General features: G+C 35.9%; 1 protein-coding gene across 23 annotated transcripts in view; it reads left to right on the top strand.

Annotated features, from left to right (window-relative positions):
* The window catches only part of LOC140727501 (sodium/myo-inositol cotransporter-like), a 34,364-nt gene extending 13,751 nt beyond the window's left edge, over nucleotides 1-20,613 (top strand). Inside the window, exons 2-6 of one of the 23 annotated variants that reach the window (XR_012098872.1) lie at nucleotides 47-819; nucleotides 2,290-3,643; nucleotides 3,887-14,686; nucleotides 15,173-15,250; nucleotides 18,880-20,613. Coding sequence is in view for 20 of the 23 variants with exons in the window: in XM_073044877.1 (XP_072900978.1) it covers nucleotides 4,223-6,370 (2,148 nt within the window). In the remaining 3 variants the exon portion in view is untranslated. The other 22 variants (XM_073044877.1, XM_073044872.1, XM_073044881.1 and 19 more) reach the window with 22 other exon arrangements.
* The last annotated feature ends 6,277 nt before the right edge of the window (nucleotides 20,614-26,890 follow it).

The raw sequence follows: 26,890 nt of genomic DNA on the forward strand, positions 1-26,890 counted from the left end.
TTCAAAGCTCTCTAATCAAAAGTATGTGCTACATGCTGTACTTTAGGTTGTGTGCCTGACTGACTGAAACTGACTACATTCTTTGCAAAAAAAAGTTGTGATCCTGAGACTGACCCATTTTCCGTAGCTGAACTGCAGTGCTCACTTTTCAAAACTGCTGATTACTAAGATGGTGAGTGTTTTTTTAACAGAGGTACTGATTTCCATTTGTGAAATGTATTCTGGAGAATTTTTTTAGGTTAAGCAATGGAAGATTTTCTAGAAGTGAATAATATGTATTTGTCACAGTAATGCTGTTCCATTGGTAAGTGACTTAACAAAATTCTTTTACTAACTGCTGAGTTTTCTATGCAATATTTTGTATGCTTAATTGTTGTATGTCCAAATAAACTATATGCGATATATTTAAGTGCAAATTGTTATATTCAAAGTTTTTTAAAAATGCTTATGTGTGCAAACATGAAAGTTGTGAAACTTGACATTGCTAGAATCTGTCCTTTCAGTAGGGAGCAAAGTTGACCTGTGCTTTCTCGAGCTGTTTGGGCTGGTAAGTGATGCATGGAAATGTTATGGACAAATTGCACCATTTAGTGATTTTGTTTTTCTCTCAATGTTTACAAAATTAAGATTAGGCACAGCAGCATCTAAGGCATAGTAGTTCTGTTTGCAAATGTTGCTATTTCATCAGAAGGTGAGCACTATTTAATTATAAAGTCATAAAGATATTAGTATTTGTAAGGTGCTTAATACGTTCTTTTTGCAATTGCAGAACCTAGTCTAAATTGGAATCTTTGGAATTTTGTATCATCTTGGAGAAATGTGGGTAGAAACTTTCAAATTATTTTTATCAAATGCATTTTCTCTATATAGAACCTTAAAGCACACACTGAAATATATTTCAGACAGCATGAAAGCCAGTGTTGAGCTGTCAATAAAACCCTCAGAATGGCAGCTTCTTGTATGTGTTGGGTGGGAGTGATGGAAACATATGGTCCTATCCATAATACATTTCTGAGTAGAGGAGCATTCGGACCAGTTTTGAGCATAAAAATAAAATTAGATCTCTTGCTTTTTATCCTTTATTTTTTAAAAAGGATAATTTGACTAAAATTATTCCCTGTACTTTGGATTTGTATGATAAACATAGACCTTGTCATCAACGTTGTAAGGAACTCATGCCAAATTTTTTTTAAAAAAATGCAGTACAGAAATGGGGCATACAGATCTTTTATGCCAGGTATCTTTCTTTGAAGAAACTACCCTTTTACTATTTCCCATTTCACAAGTTTTCTGCTTTAAAATATATATCAGAATCTTTCTTGAGAGATTGTAGGATTATCTTTCATCATCTCTTCATGCGGTGCTTTCCAAATCATAACTTTGTGAAACATTTATCTCATTCTTGCAGTTGCCAGTTACAATAACTATTAAACCATTTACTTGCCCAGCTGTTAGTGGAGATAGTTTATATTTATTACTACCATCGAATTCCTTTCATGAAAATTTAGTTTTCCTTAATCGCTGCTCCGGGGGAGAGGTGCCACATTCTCCAGTCATTCCAGAATAAATTTCTCAAAAATAATAAACCCTATCAGCAAGATCTTCTCATTTTTTTTCTATTTAACTAATAATCCAGAGGTATCAAGATGCACAATGATGGCTCGAGAACTTAGGTTGCTTATTAATTAAATCTTGGACAATTTAAATTGTTTCATGTGGATGCTGTTTAGATTTTAAAAGCTGATCCTAGTTATATAAATATATATCTTTATATATTGGGAGGGAAAACAACAGCCTTGTGTTGTTAAGAGCACAGAATTAACCAAGGAAGATATGGGGAAATAACTTACAAATACTAGATTTGTCACACTTGTGTTGAGATAATGTGTAGACAAATTACAAGTATTTTAAATGTATATAGCCCTAAAATAAGGATTTGCAGTGCAGTACCATTTTTTTCAACATATTTTGAATTAGTAAATGAATTTAATATCAATGCATTAGGGAAAGCTACTGGGAATAAAAATTAATAGGTAAAAAGTTGATAAAATAAATATTTTTAAATTAATTTATTTGAATGCTTAACTGAATAATGTTTGGATGAACTCTAGCAAATTTTTTTGTACCACAGCTTTATCTTAAGTAATTGTAGACAGTAATTCTATTTGGGCCCTTGAAAAAATCTAGTAAAAATTATTTATTGATAGTAAATAATAACTTAAACTTATCATTTGAGTTCAATTGGAAAACGGTCATTGCTGTGCTAATTCTTGTATTTTTCTTTTTCAGTTTTGGTATCTTTCAATAAATGTACAGTTGTCAGGTTTGGTTTTTTGGACTCTGGTCATCACAACTACTTTCTGTTAGTTCAGCCATGCATTTTGATAGGCAGTGTATTTGAAGTGTGAATCCATGAGCTTTGTGCCAAATACGAATAAAATTGGTTTTAGTGGTTCTGTTAACTTTAGTTTAACCTGTTGTAATATGATGACTACTTAATCACAACACTAAGAAATCATAAAATTTCACTTTTTTATGTTGAGAAACAAATAAGTGTTATAATGAATCATCCTGTGCCTTTAGAATTACAATGAACAATAAATTAATGAATTTGAATGAAACAATTTGATACTCCTAAATCTTGATTAAGAGTTTCAATTGTTTGGTAATAAAAACTATACTTGTATGTTATTATGTCAAATATGAATATGTCTGTTTGTTTTAACCAGTGGATTATAGTTTCATAAACCACAAAATAAAACAAAATTATAACTACTGTTTATAGTAATGGTTGTATGAACCTGCATATCTGCAAAGTGCATATCTATCTGGAAGGTTTTACTAAATCCAATTGTATAATTCCACTTAGTAAAAGAAGTCTAAGAGAAATTTTGTTAAACACTTAAAACTGCAGATCAAATGTGTTCGAATAAAACCAGTGTAGTATGTTCATATAAAATAATACCTTACTATTGTTTCTTTAAGCAAGCAATAGGCCACTTGTTTTTTCCTTCATGAAACCACTTGCCTGATACCTATGTTAATGTTAATTCCATTTTAAGAGTTGGAATTTGATTATGATGATAGCAAAACTCTCAGCATTTATTGCTGTTGCACCAAAACTGATGGCTATGTTTGCAAGGGGGTGTGGCATTGGTGGTAGTTGTTACTATTATTTCCTCTCCCACAAGATGACATGCATTTAACATGTGTATAATCACCAGTTTTATGTCAATATTTTGATGCTGTTTTCACCATAAGCACCTTGAGCCCTTCTTTTGAATAAGAAGTATATGAATAATAATTCTGCTGAACAACTTTACTAGTGTTGGGAACTAAAGAATGGAGTGTTAGTTCTTTCATTCAGTGATGTTTTAAAACATCCACAATATCAGTTATTTGATAGTTCAGTTTTGACCTTAATCCTGTGGGTTTGCCCAATATTTAGCATTCTTTGAAATGTTATAATCACTGCGTTTTACTTCCTAGTTTACCATCTGAAAATTGGTTGCCCAGCCTGCTTGATGAATTCGCTAAATAAGTGCAAAACAAATCCTTGTGGATAATGCCAGACTAAGAGCCACGTATGAATAGGAGAAGTTGACATGGAGTCGGCTAAATCTTTGTGGCAGCTTTCTTCAAAGTCAGTGGCAAAGTGAACCCTTCAGTAGTGAATGTAAAATCTGAACTAGTGTTCAATGTTTATTTCATAATTTTATCTTTTCCATTACAGCATATTTTTTATAATCTTTTATTTTGGTATATCATGTGTTTTGAAATGCTGAAGGGCACTTGTATTTTGCTTTGCAAGCTACTTTAATTTTATTTATATAAACATGGTGAAAGTGTAATTCTAATACAATCTTTTGTCTTTGCTGTCTTACAGGGCTGTAACTCTATTCCTCACTAGAGCTCTCAGCGTCAGCTAAGAAATTCAACACCAACAAATTAAGCACTGGCAGTCTTGTGGAAAGCTACTATAACGAGCATGAGAAATAGTCAGAAGTGAAGTTAACAAGATAAATAATAGTTGCCATCCCAATATCTGTACAACTGGAATCCCATAATTTCGATCAGGGCAGAAGCTAAAGGACGAAGTCTTGTGCCAATCTCTATTGTTCATTTTCTCCCCTTTTATTTTCTTTTGTTACTGTCAAGTAACGGATTTGCTCATTGTCATTATAACTTGTGTGGACTGAATTATATCTGTATTGTAATAAAAATGTTCGGCTTTATGGAAACAGCTGATTTAGCTGTTGTAGGACTTTATTTTGTTCTTGTATTGTGCATTGGATTTTTTGTAATGTGGAAGTCCAACAGAAGTACCGTGAGCGGATACTTTCTTGCAGGACGCTCCATGACCTGGTTAGCTATAGGTGCTTCATTGTTCGTGAGCAATATTGGCAGTGAGCACTTTATTGGTTTAGCAGGATCTGGAGCTGCCAGTGGATTTGCAGTGGGAGCTTGGGAGTTCAATGCAATGTTACTTTTACAGGTATTGGGTTGGGTCTTCATTCCAGTCTACATCAGATCTGGTGTGTATACCATGCCACAGTACCTTTCTAAGCGTTATGGTGGTAACAGAATAAAAATCTATTTTGCTCTGTTGTCCTTGCTGTTGTACATCTTCACCAAGCTTTCTGTTGATCTGTATGCCGGTGCACTGTTCATCCGTGCATCACTGGGCTGGGACCTGTATCTCTCTATCACCATTTTGATTGGGTTGACTGCGGTGTTAACTGTCACAGGAGGACTTGTAGCTGTCATCTACACCGATGTTCTGCAGGCTGTTCTTATGATTGGTGGAGCTTTAACATTGATGGTTGTCGGTATGGTCAAAGTTGGAGGATTGGATGAACTGAAACGAAGATACATGCTTGCCACTCCAAATGTTACTGCAATTGTTACTACTTTCAATCTAAGCTCGACTAACACTTGCCGTATCCACCCTAAAGAGGATTCTCTAAAGATGCTACGTGAACCAACTGATGAGGATATTCCTTGGCCTGGTTTCCTGTTGGGTCAAACACCAGCCTCTGTTTGGTATTGGTGTGCTGATCAAGTCATTGTGCAGCGTGTCTTGGCAGCAAAGAACATCGCTCATGCCAAAGGAGCCACTCTGATGGCTGGTTTTCTGAAACTCTTGCCCATGTTTATCATTGTCATTCCAGGGATGATTTCCAGAATTCTCTTTACTGATGAGGTTGTTTGCATTAATCCAGAGCACTGCATGCAAGTATGTGGCAGCAGTGCAGGTTGCTCAAACATTGCATACCCACGCCTAGTGTTGGGAATCTTACCTGTAGGTCTTCGTGGTCTAATGATGGCAGTCATGATAGCAGCTTTAATGAGTGATTTGGATTCTATATTTAATAGTGCCAGCACAATATTCACCCTTGATGTCTACAAGCACATTCGAAAGGCTGCCAGCTCTCGAGAACTTATGGTAGTGGGTCGTTTATTTGTTATCTTCATGGTTGGCACGAGCATTGCCTGGGTTCCTATAATTATAGAAATGCAAGGAGGACAAATGTATCTCTATATCCAAGAGGTAGCAGGATATCTAACCCCACCAGTGGCAGCTGTGTTCTTACTTGGTATTTTCTGGAAACGCTGTAATGAGCAGGGGGCTTTCTGTGGGGGGTTAGTTGCATCAATTTTGGGAATATCGAGGTTGATTCTTGCCTTTGTATACCATGTGCCAGAATGTGACCAGTCTGATACCAGACCAAGTTTTATCAGAAACATTCATTATATGTACTTGGCAGCGGCTTTGTTTTGGATCACTATCATTACAGCAGTTATAGTGAGTCTGCTGACTCCTCCTCCTCCCAGAGATTTGATTTGTACTACCACATTCTGGGCATTAAAAGACACAGAAATAATACAAAGTGGTTATAAAGAAGAATCTGACAAGTTAACAGACAAAAACCTGGCAAAATGTGGCGATGATAACAGATGTGCCGAAACTTTAGATTTTAAACACAAAGATGAAGATTCGTCTCCATTAGCTGATCGAATAGAATTAGTTCTTTTAATGCCTGGAAATGGTGATTCCAAATCTATGAGTCCACTTGTCAATGAAGGTCAGATAAGAAATGACTCTTTTGCAAATGGCCAAACATCTCCAGTAGGACAAGTGGATAAAAAGGAACCTGAAATGAAAAGGAATGTATGGTGGAGATTCTTTGATCAGTGTTGTGGAATCAAGAATTATAATGTGAAAAAGACAGCAAAAGATTCTGTAGAAAGTGAAATGGTTTGTTTACAAATGTTGCAAGAGAGTCCAAAAATTAAATTGATATTAAATGTTGGTCTTTTTGTTGTGTGTACACTTGGCATATTAATGTTTATCTATTTCTCTTTGTAAAATGGAAGTTGTTTAATATCAATATTGTGTTCCATCTTCCCGGCACTAAGTTGGTAATCCTTTTTGGTCCACTTTGGGAAAGATACACGAAGGAGTAAAGATGAGGCTTTAGTATCATTTGGATTATTTTCACTAGTTATGTGAAGACACATTTATACTTGGTGTTCATTGTATTATTTGTTTTGTTTGTGATTTGTAAATGGTTTAACTACTTGCGTGATAAGCATGTAGAACCCCATTTTTCATTCTTATAACAAATATTTATCTATTATCCTGTTGGTTTCTTCATAATTGATATGTGTATTAGGCTAGGGTGAATTTGAAGGGCATGGAGCTGAATTGATTTTGGGTATAGTGGAACAAACATGTAACCCTGCAAGTTCTTTATTGATAATTAATTAAAGCCAACCATCCACATTCATATAGGTTGATTATTTTTTAATCTTATTATTTAGTTATCTAATAAGGAAGCAGAGTTGTTGCTGGCAATGTACAGTTAAGACGCGGGTGCAACAGTTTAGTATTTGGTGGCATGGATGTCAAATTGGAATTTTGGGAGGGTGATTGGAGTACCATCTGCAATGAGAGAAATTGATCTGAAGTAACTATTACTTCAAACAAGATTTGCAGAATATTTGCTACTTCATGTTGCAGGTAGTACAATGATGCTTTTCTGAAAGTTTATATCAGGTTATGCTAACCTAACTACCTAATTGTATTGCTTACAAAATATATTATTGCTCTAGTATTAACTTTAATTACACTCCTATCTCTAAACTTTCTTCTTGGATCATCAATCATGTCTTCTCCCAGCTCTGCGCCCTTGGTTCACGAGGTCTCCTGCTTCAATTTGTCTCTCATCGGTTGAGAACACCAAAAAAGCATTCGCCAAAGTCTTGAATAACATGTCATGTGATAATTCTGGTACTTTATCCCCCTTTGTCCTCCAGGAATTAAATATGAAATTGAATGTGATTCAGAACTGAATTATCTATTTGCTCTTGCTTGATACCTCCCAACCAAACCAAATTAAGTCATCCCAAAGTCAAAAGATTTGTCTCTGGATCAAAACCATCTTGTATGTACCTCTAATTAGCAACATTATGTAAGATTTAGATTAGTTTCCACAAATGAATGAATGATTCCCAACTCTGACCAAGTCCAAACTCTTTGCTGAGCAAAGAGCTCTTTAAGATAATTATTTATTTAATCTTATTTGAGCAATGTATTCACCATGACAATGTCTGTAGAGTCTACAGTGAAATTATTACTTGGTGTTTGGTAAAATTTGCATTATGAATTATCCCAGGCAGAGCTTTAAACCTTTAATCTATTTACGCTACATTGAATTTCTACTGAAGGTCTTTGTAAATAAGGTCCAGTTATTGCTAAGTTGTTCTTGTAGATGTGCAAACCTCTAGTTATATGAAACTTGTCCAAAACTGCAAAGAATTATGTTCTACAATTTCGTCTGCTTTGGTTTCCCTAAGCCTTAATTTACTGTGAACACAGAATTTAGTTTTTTGGAAAATGCTTAACATTATTATCTCACTTTCCAAGATCCTACAACTTTATAAGTTGCCTTGAAAGCTTCAGTCTTCTCATGCTTGTATCTACTTGTTTTATCCATATGATTCCATTGCTTCTGCTCTGAGTGCTTTCCTGTAACTTCTTTGCATCTCCACCTTCCTGTTTTTACTCTTGAAAAAAATGTTCTCAAAATTCATTCCTTTTGTCAGGTTTTTTGTGCTGCCTCTACTTCCTCAGCATTTGTTCACATTATCTACTTGTGAGGCACCGTGGGACATTAACTACTTCAAAAGTACTCAGAGACTTGTGTTGTTATAATTAATTCACATCAAAATTCAATTTGAATTTTGGCTTCTGATAGCTGGTTTTTATGTATGTGTTAGCTGTAACCCTAATCTGTCCAAACTTAATTTGAATTATTTGACTAAAATGGAAAGGAAGTTTTGGACAAATTATTTCTTATCTGTCTTTTTTTTAAAAAGTTTCAAAAGCATGAACAATCATTGTCTAATGGTATTGTTTTCCATGAGATCGGTGTTGCTAGTAGAAGAAGGTAGATGGTGTACAAATTGGAGACAGGGAAAAGAATACAAAATTGAGCAGAATTTCTGTTGTAGCACAATTGCAGAATGAATAAACATTAATTTTGCACGCTGAAAATTGAATGTAGTACATTTTGGGTTTTAACAATGATTGGCAGTCATTCAAGCTAAATGAGGACATCATAGACTTGGAAAAGATTGGTTATTAATATTAACATTTTCATGGCAAAATTGAAAATTTGCTTTAAATACTAGGAAGAAAATAATGAATACAGGGATCTAAAATTTTGAGTCAGCAGTGTTATTAGAGCTATTCATTGAAAGCTTACTGGGTATCACCAATTGAGTATATTGCAAGGAAGAAGCTGGGAGACCATGTGGTGTAAAAGAAAATGTGAATATGTCTGAATATAGGTATGGTCTTAAGACATCAGGTGTTATTGTTCATATGGATAGCACCTACAGTACTGCATCGTGTATAGTGAACCCTCCCTTTTTCTTAAAAGCTTGCTGTTCCTTATGATTCTTAAAATAATTAGTCCCTTGCCAGAAGCCTGGCATACAACATTATTTTTCTGATCTGCCAGGACATGAAACATGAGCTAATACCTCATGGGTAAATTACTTTGATTATGTAGTATATTTCATAAGTAATTATTTGGTTATTTTCTAATGTATAATGTAGGATTGTACCCAAACATGATTTTTAAGGTATAAATTCTCGCTACAGAATCTTACTCCTACCTTCCATGATTGGACCTCAGCTTATTCTTGTTTCATGCCAAATCTTTTGCTCAGACTTGTTGGCCATCCTATTGATTCTGTTTTGTCAAATGCCACCAAATTTTTGACAAACCAGTGCATGCAGAGTCTGTATTGTGGGTAAAGTAATAATATTGTATTCAAGCAATGAGTCTTGTGGTATACTTTAATAATTCACTGTGTGTTTTGTATTGATTATTTCATATGCTTCAAGAAATTTGTTGAGCTTGGTTCTAGTATGGCTTCTTAACAAGTGTTAGTTTGAGAATAGATTTGTAGGATGACAGGTGGACCAGGGAAGCTATTTGGTGACAATGCATGCAGAGCTTGTGGCAATCACCTAACGGGGATAAAAGTTTGTGCGTGTTTGTATTTATGTGTTGTTAGTTTGCTTTTAAAAAGGAGTTTGACGAGCCTAGTGGTTTTATTAGACTTTGTAAAATACTTGATTGTGATTTTTTTTTTAAAGCTTGTTTCTGGTATTACAAATTGTTTTGTATCTCGGCTCTGTGGAACTAGTAGACCTCATTTTCACTGTACCCATCCCTGTCCTAATTTCTCTAGCCATTGAGGACAAAACATTTCCCACTGATAATTCTCCCGTACCTCTACTCAGAGAAAAGAAGTAACCATCTTAAACTTAGTAATTCAGAATCCTTTCATATAAGAGAGGGTTCTGCCATCCATGTGCAAAGTCTTGTATTGTTACTGAACATACAGATCAAGATGCTTGCACTCACATTTGTCCCGATGGATTGTGCTGGTGCTGACTACATCTTTTGTACGTCAAATATCACAACCTGACCAAAAATTTGCGTCCATTGACAATTAAAATGCATTAAAACAGATTCTTTAAATGTCATGGGTGCAATATTTTCCAGAACAAGCACTTTTGTCCAATTTGCAATGGAGAAATATCTGACCATCATTATTTTAAGAATCTAGAGTGCACACTAGTTCCGTCATGTTTGTTACTTGTACTTTCCTAGTTAAAGGCAGCATTTGTGTTAATTGAGTTCTCCATAGACTTAACAGTTTATCAACAGCACCACTACAATCATGCAAGTGCTTTGAGTATTTGAATGTATCAGTACTTAATCCTGGAAACAAAAGACTGAAGGTGCTTCCTAGAAAACAGGAACAATCAAATTGTTGTCAAGGTGCATTACAGTTGCCTGCCATCCAAATTAGATCAGTGTAACTACAATGAATATACTTTAAGTGTATGGATCCCTCAGATTATTTGCATTATAGCCTAGTAAGTAATCTCAGGCATTCTGGTTACAGACTGCATGTGCAAGATTAATGCTACCTGAATTTTAAAAGAAGCCCATGGTGCTGTATCTTGCTGTTATTCATTGTGCTATGTAATCCTTTTAACTAGAGTAGTTGCCTGAGTCGCTGGAATGTATCAGCTAGCTGACTGATTTGTTGATTTGAATTTCTTGGTATTTGGATGGCATTATCTTTCACCAGCTGAGCTTGTGTATAAGTTTGTACCCTTTGTGTGTGGCTGTTCTGGAGATGACTTGTGACTAGGCACACACTTTCCTTTTGGTGGCTCAATTTCAAAGAGATTTCTGCCATGCTAATATCATTGGGTATAGAAAAAGCTGACAGTAGACCCCTTTCTAATGCTTGTCAGTGATAGATCAGTTAGTCATTTTAAGTCACAAGAAAATGCTTTTTGCAATCCTGCTCCAAAGTCTCCATTGGGTGTCTGAGAAAGAAAGGCTGTTTTAGGGTTTCTATTACAAGTATTCTACTGTGGTATATCACCCAACTGTTTGGATCTGAATTAAAAGTTATATGCATCGTTGTTTTTGAGATAACCTAATAAGAGGCAAGCTTTCACCAATTACTTTTCTAATTCCTGCATTTTATTGTATCAGCGTCATAGTTTTGGCAGTTAGTTAGTCTGTTTTAATTCACTTTTGGTTTATAAAAATACTTATAGTAGCATTACCACTAAGATTGATTAATTTGGCACAATTCAGTGATTGAACTAGCTGCTCCACTTGACTGGAAACATGTTAAGGATACACTCCTGCATTGACCTGGATATTTGATTATAATGACCTTATTGAATTTAATGCAAATACAGGTCTTCAAAGGGAAATTTTTAATTTGTGTTGATGTCAAATTGACAGCCTTTTGGTTCCTTACATCAGAGGTTCCCATATAGTAACAGCTTTCAGGTTACTTCTACAGTACAATATGGCACAGGCTGCTTATCAGTGATAGTGTACTATTTTCTCCATCCATACAGGTTCTATTCCAGTTTTGACATGATCCAGGTGTGTACTTGCATGTCAGTTGTATTCATTGTTGCATTGGTAATGCTACCTTTCTCTGAGTGCTTCAGGATCTTGATCCTAAATTCCTTATTGGGTAAACTTGAGCATTTGAGGAAAAATGCAAATTTTATAAAACAAAGTCTTCAAAGGCTTAATGTGGCAAGTCCAAAATAATGATTTTTTCAGGCAATTCTTAGCCTGTTTGGCTTGTCTTGCTGAATGCATTTCAACTTGAAGCATGACTATCAGAGATGGAATTTTGGTGAGATGCGTTTCTTACCAGATGGATATTGAATGCATTGGTCTCAGGTAAGACAGAGCACCTCTGATTTTTATGAAGCAGAATCTTATAACGAGCATGGGAACATATTTCCCATGAACTTCTGATTCCCCCCCCCCCTTTTAAAATTAAAGTGTAGGAAATGTGAATTTCTTAAAGCTGCACCAATGGCATTCCTCTGTCCTGCTTGAGATTAAGATGAAGCAGTGTGTGGTATATCGTAGGTTGTTTCACACATGACTAAGTGCCCAGTACAAGATTTGTTGTAGCTGAATTGTAAGAGAGTAAAGTTTGTGTTTAATTAATATTTCTTGGTTACAGTTGTTCCTATGCTCGGAGATTTCTTTCTTTTTATATTGGTGCTCTATGCTCAAAACATTTGGTTTAAGCAAAAAATGAAAATCTTAATGGATTGCATTGCCCTGTTTTGTTGGTTATTGCTGGATTCAAACCTACACTTGCAGACCTTCCAATCTATTTTGTGAACGTGTGATGGGGCTACTTCAGAGCCTTGTTTATTTTGCTTTAGTTTTTGACAAATCATTCACACAAATACTAACCTCGCTCTAACAAACTTACAAATTACTATCAAAAAGGAAGGTTTGGTAGGAAACTTCTGATGCTTATTTTAAAAAAAAATTATTCCTATCTATTTCAATTGTATCACATTTAATTTTAGTCTATAAGCCCAAAATTTCCAAAATTTGAGTACAGTTAATTTGAGCATTCTGCACATTGCTGCTGAAAGATCTATTAAGTGCTACAGAGCTACTTGTAGATTGGCTTATCACTTAACGAATCCATAAAATAGCTTAAAAATTTTCAATAAAATGCTAATATTCTGATTTTTTGTTGCTCTAATTATTCTTAATAAATATACAAAGTGTTGATTCAATGGCAGATGTATTTATCAAAAATGGAGAAATATTTTGCTTGAAAATTGGATAGGGTATTGGTTTGCAAAAATGCAGAAAATTCATTTGGTACCTAATTGAGATTGTTTCTGAAATTTTCAGGGTTTTGTTTGGTTTATATTTCTTTAACCTTACGGGAACATGATCAATGAACACCTAACGTTAACAAAGTTTGTTACAGCGAGCCCTTCAAAGAGAAGTCTGTTTGCATTAAATTTAACTAGGCATTCAGAAATAAGGAGTAGTTGGAAGGTCTGGGTTTAAGAGGTAACAGATAATGCACGAAAACCTACCCTCCATCCAGCTTTTTTTAAAAAAATGTGTTTAATTTGTTAAAAAAACATTAAATTTTATCCAGGTCAATCTCCCATGCTGTGCTATATTAGATTTTTAGCTTTACAGTTTTAGGAATTTTAGGGTAAAAATATTTTGCAGATTTGTGTGCTTTCCTTTTGGAGTTTAAAGTTTGCCATGTGTCAAACAAAAAGTTTGAGCATAATCCTTTTCATCTCTAAACCTCCAAATTCAGTAACTATAGAAAGCTGTATTTCTAAATTTAGATGGTTTGAAGATGAGGCTTTCATACTATCAGTGTATTAACTGTATAAGAAATAGTATTTCTGCTGTAATTTGTATAGAGCTTAAGGGTAGGGGGCTATTTTGTGGATACAATTGGAGATCTTTTATTCAGGAAAGTGCACAAAGAAGCCATGGTTGTCATCAAGTTCTGGAAATTATTTGCATGAACTACATATTTTGGCATTCCACAACCAGTTAAACGTTCTTTGAAGAAAGGTTCACTGTGAATCTGCAAGTGCTCTGTATTCTTATAGGTAAAATTTTAAATTTTCCTTACTGATTTGCGCCTGACTGATTCGAGCATTTCATTGGGAAAAGAGCAGTATTGATCTGAGCTATGTGTATTCCAACATACTGTAGATGAGAGAAAGGTGCTAGTAGAAAGCTCCTTATATCCCCTCTTTAAATTTAACTGCATAAAGCTAGATAGTTTTGCATTCCTTTTAACTCCAGATTGAGGAAGTAAAAGTCAGGCCAAGAAATTTCTATTTGACTAGCCAATGAAGGCATTGCCTTCTAGCAGTGAGAATCTATTCACCATGAGCAATGGCTTATATTGGTAATTTGGTGTGTGCTTGTTGACTGACACTTAAGTCATTTGGCTTTAACTGGTTTGGAGTGTCTTTGGTACTTAAATTTATCTAGGCCAGAGTGATATTGATTGGCTGAGCACTTTTAATGTTCCCTTCAAAATTGTTTTGATAATTGTTCATAGTACAATGGTATCTCTTTTACTTTCAGGGCAAATATATGTGGAGACTCTGAAGCCATACCAGGAAGTGCTTTGAAATCAAGCTACTCATTAAAATCTTTTAAGACCAAAAAACACAAACCAATCATAAACCACTGAAGCAAAACAACTAAGGGCAATTTCCATTATGGAAATTAATTCTCTGTATTTAAAAAAAAAAAAGTGCATGGAACCAAGTGTTCCTGGAAAAACAAAGACCTGCACAGTTTAGGAACCGGTAGTGTTTGCAACATCCTTGGCTTTTTTGCATATGTTTTTAAACATTTCACCTGGGATTAAAACCAGTATAGATAAGTATCAGTCCCTAACTACTATTCTATGCGCTAAAACAACTATTCTCTTACCATTGGACTCCAAGGGGCTCTGCCATTAACCCACTTAACTTCTGTATTATGACAATCTGGCTATTATTCCAACCGCATCTTTTTTTAATATAAATTTCTATTTGATCCACTTTGCTCAAAGTACTTTATAGGATTGTGGAGAATCTAGCATTCGATTACTGAACAAACCAATGTGAATAGATATTTAGCTGTAACTTCTCCATTATTCGCTCATTCTGACATCTGATTAATGAACAGCAGCACATTGGACCATTTGTGTTATGGCTACACTTTCCTGTGAAAAATTGCTGCTTTCGTTTTGCGCTGCCTCTGTGGAGGTAGGTAATGTAGTTTATTCGATATAGAGGTTCTCTTGACTCTTAAACATATACCAAATATAATTTGTTCAAGTCTGCATATATTTTTAGAAGACAATAAATTTCAGATTGGGCATTTACTGCTTTTTAATGTTAGTTTATTATGCTTATTCTTAAATACTATTTAATACTTGCATGTGGAAGACAAAGATATATGGTACCAAATCAGTTACTGGAATTGCATTTTGTGGAATTAATTTTAAAATTTATAAAAGCCTTTAACTTTCAGAAACAGTTATGTGACAAGTATGTTGCTGTGCAACAGTTATTGAGAATACAGTAATAAAACAAGTGAGTTAGTCAAAAGAATGACAGTTGGATAGAGTAGCAATTACAGGTGTTTCCTATTGAAACTGAGCTGGTTTGTTTTTATCAATTGGTCATTATGTTAACAGTTATGCTTCAGTTTACAGTATGTGGGGATCAGTTCTTGCGTATATTCTACAGGTTTGCATAATCGAGCTGATTTAGGAGCAGACTATATATGGTGCGTTGATGCACAAAAGGAACAACAATAACACAAAGGTCAGACATTCTCAAATTTCTTTGGCAGATCTATCAATCGTGACTTGCAGCCTGACTGGTTGGGTGGGTTGATGCATGTATATGTCTTGCATTTGATTTTTGTCCGATTGGGTGGTGGATGCGTGGTAAGGGAAAGGATGAATCGTTGTTATTGCTGTATCCATGTTTAAGTTCTGTTCATTCCTTGACATGCTCATTTAGATAACTACAGCTGGAGGAATTGCTGGGGCACGTTAATTGTTCTAAATGGCCCAGGTTAAGTATAGTGGTGTAGTGTTCATTATCTTCAATACCATTCAATAATCTGTGCTGGAAATACAGAATTAGATTTTGAATGAGAAATTGGCTGCGACATCTTGTATTGGTGAGATAGTTTACTGAGGCCCACCAAAAATATTGAGTCTTGAATAACAGACATTGAATGAAATAGTTTAGTAATAGATCTAACTTATAGAATGATACCACCATTTGGAATTAATTAATCCCTTTGAAAGCATGGAGGGGAAAATATGGCAGAGAAATGAAGCTACGAGAAAATATTGTAAAATTAAGTAGCTATTGATTGGTTGCCTATGGGTCCTGATAAAATTGCAAACATAATGAAGTATCTGCAGAAATATTTAGAATACTTGAAGTATTCAGGACTTGACATTTGCCAACTTAAGGGCTACATCATAAGCATAAGAGATTCTGCAGATGCTGGAAATCCAGAGCAAGACACACAAAATGCTGGAGGAACTCAGCAGGTCAGCCAGCATCTTTGGAGAGAGATAAAGAATTGATGTTTCAGGCCAAGGTTAAAGGACCCAGCCCAATACATTTGACTTTTTATTCCTTTCATTAGCTGCTGCATGACCTGCTGAGTTCCTCCAGCATTTTGTGTGTGTTAAGGGCTACATCAGTTAGTCTAAAAGAGCTAAAATATATTTTGAAGGAGCAAGAAGTCTGGATAGGTGGATCATTACAGTATTGATGAAAATTAAAAATAAGGAGCATAAATTAGGTATAGCTACAGTGATCAAGAAGTGATAGGTAATAATTCTAAAATCAGGATTGAATAGTGCAAATCCAAATTTATGATCTATTGTGCAATATGGGAGAAATGAGTTATATAGTATCTGTTGTATAAATGGGAAATGATTTTGAGCATGTAATTAGAGGGTGTAGTTAGAGCAGATGATGAACAAAATAGAAAAGTTCCAGTACCTTGAATAAGAATTATTAATCAAAGGCATTGATAAATTCTGCATTTGATACTTTTAAGGATAAATGTGCATGAGGGATTGAATACTGATAAATGAATACGGCTCTGAAGTTTTGGAATTCTGCAGAAAATTGTTGTGATTTTAATGTTATTTATATCATTCCAAAACATGATAGGGGGGCACTATAAATGGTGGGGGAAAACTTTTGATGCAATTGAACATCAGCATAAATATCCAGGGAATGTGAAGCTGTTAACAATGAGGATTCATTTGAAAGTATTTGATTATGACAAAAAACTTCACATCATATTGGTAAGGTATGAAAACTATATATGTAATATTCTGTGCTGTTCCGTACACTTTGAAGTGGATATTGATGTATTGGAAAGAATTTGTTGGCGGGTTGCCTTGGGTGTAATGGAGGAATCAATTAATTTAAATTGGAGGAAAGACTTTGGAGTTGATATCGATTAGGTCTCTCAAATCCTGAAAAAACAAAGGCTAGATATTACATTTGCTATTATTGGGGATAATTTCTTTAAATTTCCTGTATTTTGTCATTTGCTGGCTTAACCTGACTGTTCAATATGAGGTGAATGCAAGGCTTGTTGATTAAATGGAATCAACACCCCTTGTAACTGATTGCATATAGGTACTAGTAGCCATCAACTGCACTACACTTTGCTCACCTTCTTGGGTTGTTTTGATCCAAGTCTTACTATTCTAAGTTGAACATCTCAGAAATCCTCAGCAGTACGTCCTTGCAGCATTGATTAATTAATATGTGGGGCAGGTTCAGATAACCTGATTGTATTTTTTTAAGCCTGGTGTGAACAATTGGTCCAAAAGGATTCTTGCTTAGATAAATGATAATCTGTTTTAACCTAGTATTCCAAAATATGGCTTGAGATCTATTGAAACCATAGAAAAGCGGACAACTCAATTGGGGCTCTACTTCTAGAGTTTTGATACACCAAAATCTTGAGTCAGGAACTGTTTACATAAACAGATAAATTGTATTAATTTGTGACTGAAAATTGTTTGTGGCCTGTTGGGAGGAATGGACAAATTTTTGTTCTTTGTTAGTATATTTGTTTCTGTTTCATACTTTAAGGGTCCAATTTTTCTGTTTGTGCTCAATGGGGAAAAGTACATTCGGCAAAACCATTGACCAGACTGGAAATGCTTTTAATTATCACTGGGAGAATTTTCACATGAGGCCACATGGAAAGCTACTGATCTGGTTGAGTCCTTTCAACTGTTTAAAAACACTACAGAAAGCAAAATCAAAGTGGATTTTTAATTCTGATCTTAATTTGTTTTTCTCCCCTCACTCCCAGCTTCACCCAAAGATCTTCCTTGTAAACCAGAGATCCTAGTCCAATTCTCAGGACACAATATCTTTAAAATTTATCATGATTTTCAGTTTGGCTTAGCTGGTATTATTCTTCACTCTGAAACAAATGCTCTAGTACATAATTTTTGCAACATTTCGATTTGATATTAAGAGGCATCTTTCTACTATGAGATGCTGATACCACAACTACTTATCATTAAGAACTACATATTCTTCGCTTCCCATCACTCTAACAGATTGACTGCTTGTTCATCTTGTTTGCTCTATGTGGCATCCTCATGTACTACCTCAGTTGTGACTACAATGTTGAGGCCTTTTCCCTGCACCTTCTACAAAACAGTATGCAGTCTGGCAATGGAGAAATGCAATTATGACTGGGTGATTGATTGAATTTTCATTTGATTCATGGTATTCTGAACACCAAAGGATAAATTAAGTCTGTACATAGGCACAGGAATATGACTGCAAGAAAAATTGGGCCCTTAATGAAAAAAAATTGTATTGGAATATGGAGTGTTAATTAAGCTGATTACTGTACAAAACTTTTAATGAAATGTTTATTTCTGTTCAGTAGTTTTCTAAAAATCTTTTAAGAAAATAGTATGTTGTGTACTCTGAATTTTATGTGTATTGTAAAAATGTATGTACCAGTTGATGTATTTTATAATGCTTTTATGTATCCTGCTATTCTGTGAAAGCAGAACATTTTTTGATTAATTTCACACTGCTGGTCATTGAAGTGGAGAATATTCACACAAGATTCTTTTGTGAAAATAATTCATAGTTGCCTCTTGGCTACTCGAATCAGGGTTCCGTCTCAATTACATTAAGTGTTGTCAATGTCTTTACCCTAATTCTTGATTTTCCTTTTTACATTAACGTTGTTGCTTGACTCATGTGAAGTATGAAATTTGGTTCTGATGTGTAATACTGTTGGCAAAAGCAATAAGGTCACTTCTGTGCTGTTGTATTTAAGAGACTAGCTTAAGCACAGAGATGGATCAGAAAAATGCATAATGTACTGTCATTTTTCATTCTCTTGACCTTCTGTGTTTTTTAAATTTCAGAATCATTTGTCAAGATCCATCTTTTAAAAAGAGAATGTGTACACAGTCTGAAGGTTCCCATTTGAAGCATCTGGCATCCAGGAATTGAATGGAATAAAGTGAATATGGTTTATAAAACAAATTGAAAAGCCCATCTAAGGTAGATTATCCTCCTTGCCCCAGCCTAGTGGCCATGAAATTTTACATCATTCAAAATTATGTCCAAATATGTCAACTTGGTGTTTAGCAGGTGCATTGAGTTCCCATCTACCTGTTTATTTTTCTGTCCAGATGGTATAGTACAAACATCCTTTGGATTAAAGATGACATTTATACCATATTGTTGGTAAATGGCAATATGAAATTGATTCATAGATTGCATACACTATTTTTGTGTTGACCCTAGCTATATTCCACTTTTTGCATTAGCCAGAAGGCTAAGTGGAGCCTGTTATCATTATAGTTGGAGATTCAAACTCCTGCTGCCAAGATAAAGTGCATTATATTTAGACATAAGTTTGGACATTCAGTAGTTTTATGACAGTAGAAATGTTTGAAACTGATATGCCTTGTATATCACTACAGTTTAGAAAGAATTCTTCATACCTCAACATTGAATAACCCTTTGTTTAAATATTAATTCCCCCATATGACACCTTTTGCAAGTAATTCCTTGTGAGTATGAGGATTTTGTGTGATGGATAAGGCAAATCAGTTTCAATGTTGCATGAACATTTGCAAGCATTTCTACATTTCTAAAACTATATTCAAAATTATATTTAAACTTTTAAGTTAGTGAATGGTAACAGAAGTGTCACATTTTGCTCTTCCGTATTTTCTCCACACACGCCCATCCACTCACGTAAAATCTCAATTCAGACCACTTCTTAATTAACCATAGAGATTTGATTATATTGTAATGCATTCCAGCATGAAGTGGTTGAACACACTGGGGAGGGAGGGGGAGAAATTCTATTAACAATCTATAATTTCTTAATTGGAATCTTAGGGTTATAAGGGTGAAACTGGCTCAAAATATTCCACAAACATGTTTCCATTGTTAGCAATGTTAACAAGTTGAATCAGTTGCAAAAGACAACGTTCTGACTTCATTCTAAATGTGGTATTTGCTCTGATTTAAAGGTAATTTTTTAAGGTATATTTTGATTGGTAACAAAAGTTTAAAGTTCTGCTGTAGTTTAAAAACCAGAGGAAATGCTGGGTTTTTTTTTAAAGAATTTTCTTAAATTTTGATGGTAAAGATTGAAAAATCTGATCTGCCTGATTAATTTTAAAGGTCAATTTAGTAGGAAAATCTCGTTTGGAGAATATGTAGCATAAATGACATTATAGGGAATGACCATCTTTTAATGAAAGATTTTGAGGTGTAGAAACAATATGCCCAAGAATTTGAGTAAATGAATTAATTTTAACTTCACTTGGGTATCTGTGTGTTTCGAGAGAGAGCGAATGTAAGATTTTCCATAGAACGTGATCAAGAATGGGAGCCTCCAGAGAAAGTACATCTATCTAGACTTTTGTTTTAAAAACTAATGTATTGTGAAATTGCACATGACGTGGATGGAATAGCATTCAAGAGAGTGCTCATGTTTGTGCAGTTTTAGTTATGTGAACCCGAAAACATTGTAAACATACACTTGCTGATTTTGACATTTTTTGGTGTTTTAATGTTATTCTTGAAGAATTTTGTTTTGCTGAACTACAAAACTAATAAAGTTCAACTTAATCATTGAAGTATTTTGTCTATTTTGTTTAAATTGGTAACTTAATGTTGCAAGAACCAGCATGATAATATAGAAAAGTGTAGTAGCCAACATAATTCTAGTGATTTCTTAATTATGTAAAAACTAGCTGTTTTGTGCTTGTTTATTTCCAGAAATTATATTGCATGGTGTGGATGCTGCTTGTGGTTTCAATATCCATTGACAGATAGATCAGAAGGAGGAAAATCTTCAGGGGACTAGATGGTAGTAGAATCAAATCTCTTGGTTGTTATCTATAACTTCACCCGTGTTCAAGGTGAAGAGCTTTTAAAATCTCAAGTAAAAAATAAAGGAAAATTTGGATTCCAGAGTTTCAGGACTGATCTGAAAAGAGCCAGTACAATTTTTAATTGAAGGAATTGCTTTTTTAAAAAAGAGGAAGTAGCTGTAAAAACATTAATTAAAATGAGGAGGAGGAGAGGGGTAAAGGAAGACACTACTTTCCAATGCAAGAGTTTGACTATCATATCCAATATTAAATGTTACATAATGGAAATTGGGAACAGGATTATGAGACATAACCCTTTGATCATAGCTAGTCCAATAAACTCAATGAACTTGGCCCTAAAAACAAATCAAAACTTAATTTGTCTTTAATTGGTTATTGACCAAAAATTCCCTCCTCATTTCCACTCTATCAAGATTTTCAGGATCTTGTCATGGAGCACTACAGCCCAGAGATGGGCTCTTTGGCCCATCTAGTTTGCTAGCCTTGTTTCCTGCCTAGCTTGATCCACTTCAAGGTTCAATGTAAGTTTACTGTAGTGTATATATGTTACAATATACTACCTTGAGATTAATTTTCTTGCAGGCATTTACAGGAAAATATACATAAAGACAACCAATGTGCAAAAAGACAATCTGTGAAAACATAAAAGGGAGTCTTAAGTTGTAGAATCAGTTCACCTGCACCTTGATCATAGCCCTCCATACCCTTCTCATTCATGTACCTATCCAGACTTCTCTTAAATGTTACAATTGAGCCAAATTTGCTACTTCTAATAGCTCATTCCATACTTGCACCACCCTCTTGGTGAAATAGTTTTGCCTCTCATTTCCCCTTAAATCTATCACCTTTCACCCTTATGAGCTCTAGTTCTAGTTTCACCCAAAATGAGGGGGCAAGCCTGTTTGCATTTACCTTCACTACTAATAACTTTATACCTCCAAAATGTCCCAGTATTCTGCACTCTAGGGAATGAAGTCCTAACCAATTCAACTTGTCCAATTTGTGTATTTCAATGAAGGCCTTGATCTTCTAAACGCCAGTAAATACAAGTCTAGCCTAGTCTAAACCTTCCTTAAAAGACCATGCACTCATTACAGGTCTAATAAACCTTAGAGCTGTTTCTCCCCTTGAAGGATAAATACCGCACCAAGTATCAAAGCTATTGTAATACTGCCTTAAATAACTAAAGCAGAATATCCAGATCTTAGACCATAATAAGTCTGCTCTGACATTCCATCATGGCTGAATAATCATTCCTCAACCTCACTCTCCTCCCTTCTCCCTATAACTTTTGTCACTCGTATTAATCAAGATCCTATCAACCTCAAATATATAGAGCTGCACACATAATACTGGAGGAACGCAGCAGGCCATGTAGCATCTATGGAAAAGAGTAAACTGTCAACCCTTCATCAGTGCTGGAAAGGAAGAGGATATGTCAAAGTAAGAAGGTGGGGGGAGAGGAGGGAGAAGTACAAGTTGACAGGTGACACCCAGAGAAGGGGAGGGGTTGAAGAAGAAAACGCTGGAAACTTGGTGAAGAGATTAAAGTCTGGAGAAAGGGGAATCTGATAGGACAGGACAGAAGACCATGGAAGAAAGAGAAGGGGAAGGTGCATCAGAGGGAGATGATGGATAGGTAAGGAGATAAATTGAGAGGGGGGAAACAGGAATAGGGAAAGGTGGGGAGTTGCAGTTACTGGAGGTTTGGGAAATCAATGTTCATGCCTTCATGTTGGAGTCTACCCAGAGGGTTATGGTGTTGCTCCTCCAACCTGAGCATGACCTCATCATGGCAGTAAAGAAGGCCATGGACTGACATATGGGAATGGGAAGTAAAATAGAAATGGGTGGCCATCAGGAAATCCTTTTTGTGGCCGTTGGAGTGGAGATGCTTGACAAAGCGATCTCCCAACCTACATCAGATCGCACTACTGTAATTATACAGGAGGGCATACCCGGAGCACCAGATCCAGTAGGTGATCTCAACAGACTCACAGGTGTAGTGTCGCCTTATCTGGAAGGACCGTCTGGAGCCCTGAATGGCAGTGAGGGAGGTGTAGGCGCAGGTGTGGCCCTTGTTTGCCTCTCAAGGCTAAATATGGGGGGAGATCAGTGGGGAGGGACAAATGGGCAAGGGAGTTGCTTAGCAAGTGATTCCTACAAAGATGTGTTTGGTGGTGGGATCCTGTTAGAGATGGCAATTGTTACAGACAATTATGTGCTAGTTACGGAGGCTAATGCGATGGTTGGTGTGAACGAGAAACCATGGTGGTGGAAGGATGGGGATAGATACGCACAAAATGGAAAAAGTGGGTGAGGGCATCATTGATAGTGGAGGAACAGGAGCCCCTTTCTTTGAAGAAGGCGGATATCTCGGTCAGGAATGAAAAGCCTCATTTTGAGAGCAGATTATGGCAGAGACAGAAATGAACGGATAGCATTTTTACAAGTGACAAGGTGGAAAGAGATGCACTGTAGTCTGCCCTAAATATACCCAATTACTTGGCCTTCTCAACTATCTGTGGCAATGAATTCCACAGATTCACTACCCTCTGGCTAAAGAAATTTCCCCTCATCTCTGTTCTAAAGGGACCTCCTTGTATTCTGTGGCTGTGCCCTCTGGTGCTAAACTCCCCCACTATAGAAAGCATTCTCTCCACATCTACCCTATCTTAAGATTTTCATTTGAGTTCTGTAATAACAGAGGCAACATAATTACATACTGTACCTGTATATTCACCTTTTATGAATCATGCTCTGAGACAACTGACCCCTTTTTTGCCTCAGATCTGCAATTTATCACTTTTTTAGGTAACACTTAAAATAATCCATTCTGACAGGAAAATGTTAAACTCTCCTGCAGTTTAATGCATCTTTCAGATGTATGTCCACCCACTTTAACTTTCTGTATCACTTATTTCCTCCTTTATGGCAGTTTGAAATAGCCATGCACTTTAAAATGTATAAATAAAATGTACAAACAGAAGATGTTCAGTAATTAATCAGATTCAGGTTTATTTTGACTGGTGAGTTTGTGAAATTTGTTTATTTAGCAGCAAAAGTACAATGCAATACATGATAATAAAAAGTACAGTAAATATATGTATATTAGATTAAAATAGGAAAAAACAGAAGAAATATATATTTTATAAAATAAGGTAATGCTCATGGGTTCAATTTTCATTTAGGAATCAGATGGCAGAGGGGGAAGAAGTTGTTCCTGAATCGCTGAGTGTGTGCCTTCAGGTTTCTGTACCTATGCACTACCTGAGTGCATTTAAGAGTTCATTTCAGTTCATGGACAGCTACATTGTTTGCAAATTACCACCAAAGTGCTATTCATGACATGCAAAATCTTATCCTACACTGCAATTGTTAGATGTGACTGATTTCCGTTTGAAACTTTGAAAGAACAATAAGCAGAATATCATTAAACTCTGGCAGGTCAGTTAATCCTGAATATAAAAGTTAAAATTAAATTTATTATCAAGGTACATATATGTACTTGAGATTCATTTGCTTGCAGGCATTTACAAGTAAAGTAAAAATACAACAGAATTACTGTATACAAAAAAACAAAGACTGACAAACGACCAATGTGCGAATGAAGACAATCTGCAAATAAAAAAGTACTGAGACGATGTTGTAAATATTTATGATTAATTGGTTGTTGTTCAAGTGTATGGCTGATGGAAGTTCTGATGTAGATTGTGAGGTGTACTCAGAATATTAGGCTAGTTTGTGTATGACTGAACAGACTCTCAAAATATGTTCTTTTTTCTCCAGTACTGATGAAGACTCGGCCCTAAACATCAACTGTACTCTTTTTCCATAGCTGCTGCCTGGCCTGCTGAGTTGCTCCAGCATTTTGTGTGTGTTGCTTGGATTTCCAGCATTGCCAATTTTTTTTCCTCAAAATACTCCTGGTTTGCTTTAATCAACTACTCTGAAATGTTTTCTTTCCATAGCTATTTTCTGATTTACTAACTACTGTGTATCCAACATTGTTTTTATTTTATCACTTACGCAACTATCAGGGAATTGATCTGTCATATTTGTAACTTCGATATAAAAAATTTACTTTAAACTTTCTACTGTTGTAAATCCTCCTTCCCTTTGATCTTGACAGTCTATCTGATTGACTACTTTAGGTGATTTCACACCTGCTGCTGGTTGTTTCCTTCTGAATTCTTGATGTTGATCTTGAAATTAAATATCAATTTCTGCTCATCTAATTGAGCCACCTCATTCAATCTGCTCTTCAGTTCAAACAGTAACATAAAACAATATACCAACCTTTTAACCTACTCCAAGATCAATCTAATCCTTCCCTCCTACATAGGCCTTCATTTTTCTTTCATGTATGTGCCTAAGAGTCACTTAAATGTCCCTCCGTATCTGCCACCATCCCTGGCAGTGTGTTATCACTCTAAAAGAAAATTTACCTCTGACAACCCCCTTATGCTTTTCTCCAGTCACCTTAAAATAATGCCCTCTTGTATTAGCCACTTCTGCCTTGGAAAAAGGTGCTATCTGCTCTTCCTATCTAGGCCCCTTTATCATCTAACACACCTTTATGATGTAACCTCTCATCCTCCAATCCAAAGAATAATGCTCTAGCTCACTCAACCTTTCCTCATAATACAGGCTCTCTAATCCAGACTGCCAAACAGAAAATCTTTGCACCCTCTCTGGAGCTTCCTATAATGAGGTGAACAGTGCTGAATACAAGCGCATATCGTTTCATGCAGAAACAAATTGTTCACTTGAAATGAGCTACCATGTTTAACAACAGGAAGTGCTTCTTTCTCAGAGGCTTACAGAATGAATCTGAGATGAATCACATGCTTCACACTTCTGAAGACTGCAGATGATTAAATCTGTTCACGTGCGGATACTTTTCCACTGAGGATGAGAAGGCCTTTAAGCAAACCCACCACATCTAATTCTTGAATGTGCAAGGACTGCAGAAATTTAACTTGATCTTTTGGCTTTAGCATTTGCATTTTGCTATCACTGTTAAGCAGGGAATTCATCCTGTGTGGAATCTTGCCCAGTTCCAGACTTTATTTTAAATAGGGTCAGAGTTGTATAGCATGGAAAAGGGCTGTTCAGCCCATATATCAATGCCTACCAAGATGTACAGTATGTTCAAGCTATTCACTGGTTCCACACCCCTCATTGTTACCATCAGGAAGGAGGGACAGAAGCCTGAAGGCACGCTCAGTGATTCAGGAACAGGTTCTTCCTCCTCTGCCATTAAATTTCTAAAGGGACCCCTGAACACTACCTCTCTACTTTTTAAAAATTTGTTTTTTGAACAACTTATTTTAACTTAACTAATATACATATTAACATAGAAAACCTACAGGCCCTTCAGTCCACAATCCTGTGCCGAACATGTACTTACTTTAGAAATGAACTAGGCTTCCCCACAGCCCTCTATTTTTCTAAGTTCCATGTACCTATCCAGGAGCCTCTTAAAAGACCCTATTGTATCAGCCTCCACCACAGTCACCAGCAGCCTATTCCACACACTCAGCACTCTCTGCATAAAAAAACTTGCCCCTGACATCCCCTCTTTACCTACTTCCAAGCACCTTAAAACTGTGCCCTCTCATGTTAGCCATTTCAGCCCTGGGAAAAAGCCTCCGACTATCCACACGATCAATACCTCTCATCATCTTATACACCTTTACCAGGTCACCCCTCATCCTCTGTCGCCCCAGGGAGAAAATGCCAAGTTCACTCAACCTATTCTCATAAGGCATGCTTCCCAATCCAGACAACATCCTAGTAAATCTCCTCTGTACCCTTTCTATAGTTTCTACATCCTTCCTGTAGTGAGGTAACCAGAACTGAGCAAGGTACTCCAAGTGGGGTCTGACCAGGGTCTTATACAGCTGTAACATTACCTCTCGGCTCTTGAACTCGGTCCTTTGGTTGATGAAGGCCAATGCACCGTATGCCTTCTTAAACACACAGTCAATCTGCGCAGCAGCTTTGAGTGGCCTAT

The sequence above is a fragment of the Hemitrygon akajei genome, chromosome 5 (assembly GCF_048418815.1).
Source record: "Hemitrygon akajei chromosome 5, sHemAka1.3, whole genome shotgun sequence".
Lineage (NCBI taxonomy): Eukaryota > Metazoa > Chordata > Chondrichthyes > Myliobatiformes > Dasyatidae > Hemitrygon > Hemitrygon akajei.